This window comes from Lipotes vexillifer, unplaced genomic scaffold, assembly GCF_000442215.2.
Source record: "Lipotes vexillifer unplaced genomic scaffold, Lipotes_vexillifer_v1.1 scaffold1862, whole genome shotgun sequence".
Classification (NCBI taxonomy): domain Eukaryota; kingdom Metazoa; phylum Chordata; class Mammalia; order Artiodactyla; family Lipotidae; genus Lipotes; species Lipotes vexillifer.
Window position 1 is genome coordinate 257,192 of NW_006771326.1, and position 10,898 is coordinate 268,089.

The 10,898-nt window shown below is 45.6% G+C and overlaps 1 protein-coding gene across 1 annotated transcript in view; it reads right to left on the reverse strand.

Moving 5' to 3' along the window:
• Positions 1-4,281: 4,281 nt before the first annotated feature.
• Positions 4,282-10,898, reverse strand: part of RAPGEF2 (Rap guanine nucleotide exchange factor 2) — a 97,860-nt gene continuing 91,243 nt past the window's right edge. Inside the window, exons 22-24 of the mRNA XM_007446618.1 lie at positions 10,266-10,825; positions 7,668-7,940; positions 4,282-6,351 (exon numbers count right to left, since the gene is read on the reverse strand). Coding sequence (XP_007446680.1) covers positions 6,326-6,351; positions 7,668-7,940; positions 10,266-10,825 — 859 coding nt within the window. The 3' untranslated portion in view covers positions 4,282-6,325. The remainder of the gene's footprint in view (positions 6,352-7,667; positions 7,941-10,265; positions 10,826-10,898) is intronic.

Genomic DNA, 10,898 nt, shown 5'->3' on the forward strand with positions numbered 1-10,898 from the left:
CCCTTCTTTTTGTCTTTTTATGAACATTTATTAAGCCCCTAAAACTACAAATACAATCTCTGTAAAACACTTTTGTCCCACGTAACAGCACACTCCCTTGCTCATTCCAACCAATTTCTCAGTGTCTCCAAATCCCGAAGCCCTGTCTAGTTAGGCGTGTCTCCTCGACGTCCAGGCATCGCGGAGACCTCAGGGGCAGCCAAAGACTCTCCCCTGGATAACTCAGCCTCTGTCCATCTTTCATTCATCTGAACTTTTTCAGCCACACAGAATTTAGCTCCTAGACAGTCTTTTATTCTTTGCTCCCTTTTGGTTAATCGTAAATCCTTGCTAGCCTTGTCAAGAGTCATTTATTTGTCCGCTATACCTCAATAAAGAAAATAGAAATATTTTAAAGTTATTTTACTTCTGAATATTCACCAGTACTGGGCACAGTTACAGACGCCCTTCAATAAGTGCATGTTGTAGAATGTACACCACCAAGAGTGAACCTAACGTAAACTGTAGAATGTGGGTGATAAGGACGGGTCAAGGTTGCGTTATCCACTGTAATAAATGTACCACTCTGGTGGGCGATATCAAGAGTGAGGGAGGCGAGGGGTATATGGGACTCTGTACTTTCCACTCAAATTTGCTGTGAACCAAAACACTGTCTAAAATATAAGTGCTTTAATAACAAATACATGAATGCATGTTGGCTGATTTTGACTGTCCAATCTATCTATAATCTGGGCCCTCTAGAGGCCCCGATAAGATGCTCATTTACAAAAACCTTTAACACTATCCCAGGCACTATCTAGGTGCTGAGGACAGTGCTTACCGAGAGAGGAATGGCTCTCCATTCGGGTTTCAGGAAGAACAGCCCAGAGAGCCCAGCTGCGAGATGTTCCAAGGCTGGACATTCATGCTGGGGCAACGATGCCCTAGCACTTGGTTGTTCCCCAAGAAACAGGTGTCTGCTGTTCTCGGCTTTGAATGCCCCTGCCGTTGACCCCTCACTTTCCTGACCTCGTGGCCCCCCTCTCTTCTTACTCATGCTTCTTGCATTCTCATCACTTCTCGTGTCGCACAGCTTCTGCATCCTGACTGGGTGAGCCTTTGCTCTTTTTCACCTTCGCAAAGAAATTCCCCAAAGAGAATGTGATGAGTTCAATTTGGTTTCCTTTCGCTACCGGTCACTGTGCTCCTTCTAGGACCTTCTTCTAGATGGCTAGCAAGCCTGGATTGGCAGCTTGTGGGCCAGGCATCTCATATCTTTGATCTAGCTGTGATCAAGGCTGCTTGGTAAGGTACTCATTTATGATCCTGGGATCACTCAGTTAAGTTTTCCCCTCTCAGGTCTGAGAAATGGGAGACCTTCAGCCAAAAGAAGGCTGTAACTGGAAGGCACTTTGGTTCACTTTAGTGATTATCTATAAATATCTGGCATCAAGAAAAGTGCCTGGATCATAGGAAGTGCACCAAGCGATATTAGCTCATTAAACTACACCTGGTAGGTTTGTATGTATTTTCATCTTCATGCTACATGTGGCTAAATCAGTTTTATAGTCTTGTTTGAAACAAAGGTTCCAATCTATATAAATTAAGGAAAACCTCAAATACTGGGATATACTTTTACTTGGTTTCCATCAGACCACACCGCATGTCAACCACTCGGTGTTAGGTCAGAGTTAATATTATGAAAAGTTCCTAAATTTTATTAAACTAGCTACAGGAAAAAAAAAAAAAAAAGAACTAGCCTTGACTTTTGAAGTGTTGAATACCCTACGGTGAATTTATTACACTACTTTTCTCTTCTATAAACATTGGTCATTTGTAAATTTACTTCAGATACTATATTCTATGCTTAATTTTTCCCATAATGAAAATGGTTAGGATCGTATTGAGTGCCCATAAAATAAAGCCTTTTCTAAGATTCTTTAACCTTGCATGCAATGTTTTGATCGCTTCTATAAATGTCCCTGTTACGTGGCCATGGCTCTGTAAAAATTAACCGGGCAAGTATCATTTCAAAACATAGGCAGGAGTTTTATTGCACTTGCCTTGTCCTTGGCTGAGATATGAATGTTGAAAAACGTGCAATTCACAAATTATTGTTTCGTTCCAGTCAGTGTTTTTGTCTCCCTGTCAACTGGGTAAACCCTCATTCACTGTAAGATCTTTCTGAAGGGTCCTGGCCCCTCGGCTGCAGTCTGTCCTACTCATTTACATTCCATTACTGCCCCTTTCAGCCTCCACTGGCTGACAGTCTTTGTGAATATTTGCAAGATCATTCGCTTCTCCAATCAACAGCTTGACCCCCTCAGTGCTACACTTCCTTTATTCTGAGTAACAGGGGATCAAGGACTCAGAGAGCTTCCTCTTTTTCTTCGGCACGAATAGAAGTGAGAAACACATCCCTTGAGAAATACATCAGCACACAGACCTACCAGGTATGTTGATACACACTTTTTCAGCAGCTTGCATCCTTTGAGAACATTTTGAGAGATTATCAGTGGCTTGGTGATCAAATATACTAAAGTACAGATGAGCATGAACTCTACACCTCCCAGAAGAGGGAAGGAATTAAAGCTGAGGAAAATATTTGGAGGGCTTTAACCTGCATGTATGAAAACAGAACCAGGTCCGTTTATAGTCTTTTTGATTAGAGAGGAGGGCTTTCTGCAATATTCATACAACGTGGCAAACGTCTGTTATTAACATGACACAGAGTAAACTCTGTCACTACCACTGATCACATCTGATGAACACATACTTCTTACAAACCTGGAGTGGAGTCTTTGCTACTTAAAGGTAACCTAAAACATAACTGCGGAAGAACAGGCATCATGGCTGATTTGTCATTTTCCTTTATTTTTAGCAGAATACAAAAAGTGATGAAGAGGTAATTCCTCAAAACATCAGATCTTTAATATTCTTTCAAAACACACTAGAGAGGGCTTCCCTGGTGGCGCAGTGGTTGAGAATCCGCCTGCCAATGCAGGGGGCACGGGTTCGAGCCCGGGTCTGGGAGGATCCCACATGCCGCGGAGCAGCTAAGCCCGTGTGCCACAGCTACTGAGCCTGTGCTCTAGAGCCCACGAACCACCACTGAGCCCGCGAGTCACAACTACTGAAGCCCGCGCGCCTAGAGCCCGTGCTCCGCAATGAGAAGCCACTGCAATGAGAAGCCCGCGCACCTCAACGAAGAGTAGCCCCCTCTCGCCGCAACTAGAGAAAACCCGTGTGCAGCAACGAAGACCCAACTCAGTCAAATAAAACAAAACAAAAACAAGCTTTTTCAATGACAGAAATTTAAGGAGAGCACAGGTTGCTGTTGTGATAGGGCTTCCCTGAGCGAAGGGTTTTATAGTGAACAGATGACAGAGGCAGACACGTGGGAACACATGTGTCCACACGGGGCACCTGCCTTCTGAACAGGTATAGCTGAAGCTACAGGAATGGTTTTCATTCTCCAAACTGTTTTGGTGGCCAGATTATCAAAATTTACTCACCAAGATAGCACAAACGCCTCAGGAAGAGTTTTAAGTTTGGCCATTTCCCCTTTAGCATCAGGACTGAACGCCTGCCATCCTTCCAGACGCCTTCACATTTCCTCACATTTCGTGCTCGTGTTTCCACATCCTTGCCGCTCCGCCTTCTGTGGCTTCCGGGTGGGTGATGGACGGGACTTTTATTAACGCCTGCCTGAGGATAAGAAATAATCCTTGGTTTCAAAATGTGCTCGAAAGGGCTGCTGCTTAACTGATTCTCACCTTTTTAAATATAAGTGCCCTTCTCATAGACCAAAATATTATTCAGACCTATCACGCATTAGGACTCGTAGACAGAACAGTATTTGATGTAGCAGTTCCAAATCACTTGCTAGACTGTACTCTTAACTTAGTGGCCATGATCTTGAATGTATATTGGGAATCAAAAATATTATGTCCCACAGAGATTTTTATTGGAAAAGAATTGGGCAGAGACAAATGCCATGTATTCGATAGATACATAGTGATATCATAACTTTTCACTGAACCTCAAACACTATGAATTCTGGACACATGAGTGATATTAATTTCTGTTAACATGAATGATATTAATTTCTTTTCTCTGAATCAACAGAAAGCTACCTAAAAGAATAGGCTATTAGGGCAGTTTTAGGCGACATCGTCGGTCTACCCTCAGTGCCCTGTGGACGCGCTCCTGCAAGCCTGCTTGAGGATAAGAAATATCCAAGGGCTTCCTTATGCTTCAGTAAGAAAAAGCATGCACGAGTCATTAAGAATATAGGCAAGGCATTATGTTATATTTATTTATTTTCCAGCTTGTACAAACTGGACGTAGAAGCATAAACATAGTACATTTCTACCATTTTCAACAAAAATATAACCAGTATGTACAATTATTGTATTAAAAATACAAAAGGGATACAGACTCCACCAATGTCTTTCTAAAAGACATACAGGTACAAGTAGTATCAAAAGTATGAGGAAATCACCAGTTAATTGTACATTCTGCACTTGACATCACAGAGCGAACTGAGGTTACAGTCCTATGTTCTACGGTGACTTAATGCTTAGATAACACTTGTGCAACTTGTGTAGAGCAAGAGTTCTGTCTTTCTAGATGCACATGAGGTCCACAGCCTAGAGAAAAAAACTGGCAAATAATGCATCTTACATGTAAAATTACAAATGCATCATTGATCATGTAATATATAAGCAAGTAGACAAATGCCATGATACAGGAGAGAATTATTAAATAAAGCACTGACATTGCTTTGATACAGTGAAAAAACACTGCAATTTGACTTTTAAAATTGGAAGCTATTTACGTTTATCTACTGATCAATATGATCAGCTGAATTTAATGGAAAAAAAAATCCAAGGCCAGCAGCTCCTCACATCTGAGCACCTACTCGGATTGGCAGCCTTCACTTTTCCGGAGTCTGTGCAAAAACAACACAAAAATAGACTGGAGGGGTCATCTCAGTCCTTCTGGGGTTAATAGCAGCTGTGAACACGTGGTTGCTACACTCAGGCCTTCTCCGTCTCGGCGTCCGTAAAGCCACTTATGGGTCAGTCTTCGGCAACCAACCCTCCTTGCAAACAAAGGCTGGCGGATCGCACTGGGTTCTGGATCTTTTGATCAGCTTCACGTTAAAGGCTTGTTTACTCCCTCATGGCGACTGATCGATACGGGGAGGCTGTCTTGAAAGAGCAGTATGAATAGCTGGCCTTAGCGCCAACACCCCGAGCTGCTTTCACTGCAATGCTCTCCAGTTATAAACGTTGCTCTTTGAAAACAAGCAAGAGAATCCCTAAAACTAAATAAACAGAAATCAAAGAAACATAATTTAAAAAAACATGGGGTTTGCCGTCTGTCTCGATGGAGCAGGACATGCCCTCGGGTGACACTGCCCTGTGCTCCACAGGCTCAGACACAGGACGCAAGCAAGAGTCCCAGTTCCCTCCCCGGCCATGTGCAAACAGTTGTAAAGAAGAGCCCCAGCCCCTGGGGAAGGAGGGGCCGGGGGCCTTGGGATCTAGGTAATTGGCTAACATCTCACGCTTCCAGGATAGGGCACTTCCCAGGCGCGGCGGTACACAGGAAGCGGGGCTGTGGCCCGGCCTTCCCTCTCCCCGGTGTGACCACACCCTGTCCGGCATATTTGGTTTTTGAGAAACCCCGGCTGGCAACCCTACTTAAAGGTTCAAAATAATACTGTAAAATCATTAAATGGATATAATATTTACTCTCTGAACACAATCATTAAACTCATTTAAGAGAAAAGAAAAAAACCCCAAAAAAACGGAGGAGGGCACTGTAAACAAGCGGACAAGCATTTGTACTCAAAGGATTTCACTGTTTTCCTTTGTCTTCCTTGGTGGGTTAAAGACCCCAAGTAGTTCCATGGCTGGCTTTTCTCCCGATTCCAATGAAACCAAGTGCTAGGACTGGATTGAAATCTAAAAGGAAGATTTTTTAAAAACTCCTTCCAGGCGTGGAGAAGTGCAGCCAGAGTGACTCATGGGTGGTGATGACCTTGGAGTCTGGAATGATGCCGTGTGACGTGGCAGGCAGCCACAGGAGCTTGGAGACGCTGCGCTGTGCATTCAAGCAACAAGGCGGAAAAGTGCCAGGGCGGTTTCTTCACAGTATTTCACATGCAAAGGGGACAGGAAGAAGGAGGGGAGGAGCCCCATGCTGCTTTTAAGGCAGGGAAGGAGGCAAACGGGTCCACCATCCTCAGAGTGGGAGCTCCAAGGCTCTGACGCTAGGGGACGTCTTCTTGTGCTCTCCTGTGGGTGGCCAACACGGGTGCAGAGGAGCCCGTGCCTCAAACCGCAGACACTTGTTCATCTTCTGCCGACACAACCACGAAAGAAAGGAAGAAACAAAAGAAAAATCAATAAGCAAGCAAGTCGTTTTCTTGTGCTTAGAGAGAACATGTTCACCGACGTGCTAAATAAAAATACCACAGCTATGTTCTCTTAGTATAGGTCACCTAAGATCCTCAGCTTTTTTTCTACCTAATGATTAATCATAATAAAAAAGTTTAAGGGGCTTCCCTGGTGGCGCAATGGTTAAGAATCCACCTACCAAGGCAGGGGACACAGGTTCGAGCCCTGGTCCGGGAAGATCCCACATGCCGCGGAGCAACTAAGCCCATGTGCCACAACTTCTGAGCCTGAGCTCTAGAGCCCACGAGCCACAACTACTGAGCTCGTGCGCCACAACTACTGAGCCTGCACTCTAGAGCCCACGAGCCACAACTACTGAGCTCGTGCGCCACAACTACTGAGCCTGCGCTCTAGAGCCCGTGCACCACAACTGCTGAGCCCGCGAGCCACAGCTACTGAAGCCCACGCACCTAGAGCCCGTGCTCTGCAACAAGAGAAACCACCACAATGAGAAGCCCGCGCACCACAACAAAGAGTAGCCCCCGCTCGCCGCAACTAGAGAGAGCCTGTGTGCAGCAACGAAGACCCAACACAGCCAAAAATCAATAAATAAAATAAATAAATTTATTTAAAAAAAAGTCTAAAATAAAGTATATGGGATGCACATCTTTAAATATACATACCCACTATAAAAATACATTGTATATTTACTGACTGGAAACTCATGAATGATAAATTCATGGAAAAAAGTTATAAAACAACACATGACTTCTTAAATAATATACACGTGTATACATATAAAAAAGTCTAGAAGGATATATAACAAAATGCTAATGGAAGTTATCTGCAAGTGGCAGGATTACAAGTAGTTTTCATGAATTGTGTTTTGCTTCTTCCTATAATGATTATTTCCAGAATAAAACATGTTAAACTCAAACCTTAAAAGCAGGAGGAAGGAGGGAGGCATGGTCTTCCCCCTTCAACCTCACCCCAGCACGGCCAGCTGGACTCGTACAGAGAAGGCAAAAGAGCTCTAGAGAAGTGGGTTTTTCCACCAGACTTTCATCTGGGACTCATAGCATTTCCCCAGAAAACCGAGGATTAGGAGGGAAATGCACCCATGCCCACACGGTATTACAGGGAACCCCTCCGCAATCTTTAGTTATTTCTCCAGCCACTTCGGAAAAAGCAAAACGCAGCGCAACGGCTGGCACCAAGGCCGGGGGCGGGCGTGGAACCCCGGGCGGGAAGCAGGGCCTCTGGGGGAAGCGCATGTACCGTCCTCCTCGGCGGCAAGGCCCGGGGGTGCGCAGGGACCAGGGCGCGGGTCGTCGCCGGGCCGGTGCCACTGCGGCCGCGGGGCGGGCCTGGCGCCCCCCGGGGCGGGGGTCTCGGCTGGCCGGGCCAGCATCCTGGACCGCTGCAGCGCCACGGTGTAGTCCGGCGGCTTCCGGGCGGGGTGTGGGTGGGCGTCGGGGAAGTCGGTGATGGGGATGCCCACATATCCCGGCGGGGTGGGCGGCGGCTCCCGGTAGCGGCCCTCCTTCCTCGCTGCGGGAGGGAGAGACAAGGTGCTGCGGTCAGCATGGCGGGGGGGCGTGGGGGGGGGAGCGCATCCCAGGCCACGTGCGCTCATCGGGAAGGAGGCCCGAGACGAACAGCACCCACTGTGAAAGGCACGTGGGGCTGTGCGCAGGGCGGGGTGCACCAAACCCGCCACGCACCGGGTCATCTCCGGCGGCACAGGCAAAACTGAGCAATCTAAGTACCTGTAACTCTCACCGGGTCACCGCAGAGCGACTCTACCTGTCACGCAGTAACCAGGCTACTGCCCAACCCTGGGGTTTACTGGAAACACGGAGCAAAGGGAACAGAAAGGCACCCAGTCCCACGCCTGCAACACGGGAGTGGTGCCTGTCAGCGGTTCCCTCCCCTCTCCCTGCCCCGGGGGCCAGGCGGGCTGTTCTTCTTTGCTGGGCCGTCTACCCTCACCAGGCAGAGAATCAATCCCAGGTTACTTTCAAGTCTTGGGCCTCACTTCGGAAAATAGGGAATCACAATAAATTTGGAAGAATCGTACAAAAAATGATGCAAATTTCAAAACTTAAAACCATGTGTATGTGAGGTATGTATTTTTCTTGAAGTCCTTTTATATTAATTTCATGACTTAAAACATGAATCTGTAAAGGCAAGTAAAAGCAAAGTTTTATTATCTTCAACTTTCTAGACTCAACTGTTAGGAACTTAAATCATTCTTCTTTCCTTTGCAATAAAAATTCTGTGTTATTAGTTTGTTAAAAGAAAGTGGTTTTCTATTTGCAATTGCCAAGACGTGGAAGCAACCCATGTGCCCATCAATAGATGAATGGATACAGAAGATGTGGTACATATATACAATGAAATATCACTAAGCCATAAAAAAGAATGAAACATTGCCATTTGCAGCAACATGGATGGACCTAGACATTGTCATACTAAGTGAAGTAAGCCAGACAAAGACAAATGTCTTATGATATCACTTATATGTGGAATCTAAAATATAATACAAACGAATTTATATACAAAACAGAAACAGACTCATAGATTTATGGTTACAAAGGGAAGAAAAGAGGGGAGGGATAAATTAGGAGTTTGGGATTAACAGATACACACTACTTTACATAAAAACAGGTAAACAACAAGGATTTACTGTATAGCACAGGGAACTATATTCGATATCTTGTAATAACCTATAATGGAAAATAATATGAAAAAAATATATAATTGAATCACTTTGCTGTGCACCTGAAACTAACACAATATTGTAAATCAACTATACTTCAATTAAAAAAAAGGGCTTTAAAAATTGCAACCTAAGAATAGGTGTTAACTGTCTTCTCCTTATTCATCTTGAAAAGATATTAAACTCGACATCCACCCATGACTACGTGATAAAATAACTACAATTTCCCTACTAATAAAAGTGATGTCTGTGAAGATTATATTCCAGAATTTCTCACTCTGTATCCTATGATGTATCCCTACACTTTATACAGACGTTGCACATGCCATAGAGAATATATCCCGAAAGCATTAAAGGAGCATAAGAGACTTCACAACAGAAACAGCAGCCAAGTGAGAGTGTCTTTCGTGTACTTACGAATTGCTAACTAGGCACTAGTGTTCTGCAGAGATTTCGTTTAAACCTCATAGCGACTGCATTGGTAGAAATTATTAAATTCATTTTACAGATGAGGAAACAAGACACTGTTTAGTGCCTTGCCCAGTGTCACAAAGCGAGGAATGTGGCAAAGCAGGGATTCAGAGCCCCAGCCTGCCTGACTCCCAGGCTCTTAACTCACTACCTTACCTCTCAGCACCCTCCTCCTTGTTCTATCCTGTGCAGAGGGAATTTGTCTAGCACAGAAAAATTTACCTGCATAACAAACATCGACAGAAGATTTTTAAATATGCAAAGGGTAAAGTTCTAAATATACAATTCAAGGGAACGAAATACAATAGTAAAACATTTAAAACAGTTCCAATTAAACAAAAAAATATTCTTCCTCTAGAGAGAATGGCCATCCTTCCCGATAATTTTCAGCTGAGAAGATCAATGTTGGAGCAGGTAACACCCATAAGGATAACCTACTGATCCCGACGGTGCTACGGTGCATGGAAGGTTGACTGTTGCAGGGTATTTATAAGCACCTGACCACAGAACCTGGGGTCTTAACCACCATTCATTTCAAAATCCTGAGTGCACTGCTAACTTGGAAGGCCTACACGGCAGTGGGTGGGGCAGAATGAGAAGAACCGCAAATACATGCTTTTACTTTTGAAATAAGTCAGGATGCAGCCACGACCCAGACATGACAGAGCCCGCAGTCAGCTTACCAATAAGCCCCTTGGTGGCGCTGGGCGGCACAGCCACGTGGGCAGCCATGGCGACGGGCTTGGCTTCTTCGGCGGTCGCAGACATCATGCTGCTGCTTTCAGCTTCGAGGGAAACGTCCTTCCCCCCCCTTCGCTTGATTGTGCCCGTGTCCCCCTCCGAGTCTTCTCCCCAGTACCCCGTGGAGGAGGCCCAGCTTGCCCGGGACTGGGCTTGATCGAGACTCTCTCGGCTTTGACTCTGCCTGTTATACTTTGTGCTATGGTCGGAAAACATGATTTGGTCCACGTGGCTGCTGGAGGCCCATAACCCTGCGGCATCCCCTGAATAATCAAAGTGAGTGTGCCCGAAGGGGAGCGTCTCCCAGCTCCTCTGGTGCTGGATGGTCTGGATGTTATCATGGGAGCCACTGGAGCACGACGTCCAGCTCCCTCGGCCACTGTCAGCAGCGTCAAGTGAGGCTCGGTCCCCCTGGTCTTGGGAAAGCTCCTCTGTGCTGGGAGAAGAGATCACTGTAGCTGCAGCGTACAGGCCCCGGCTCTCAGACAGCGGTGCGCACGACCTAGGCGGCCAAAGGGAAACAAAGAGAAAAAAAATAATAAAGAGAAGAGGAGGGGAGGGGGCCCAGGAAAGAG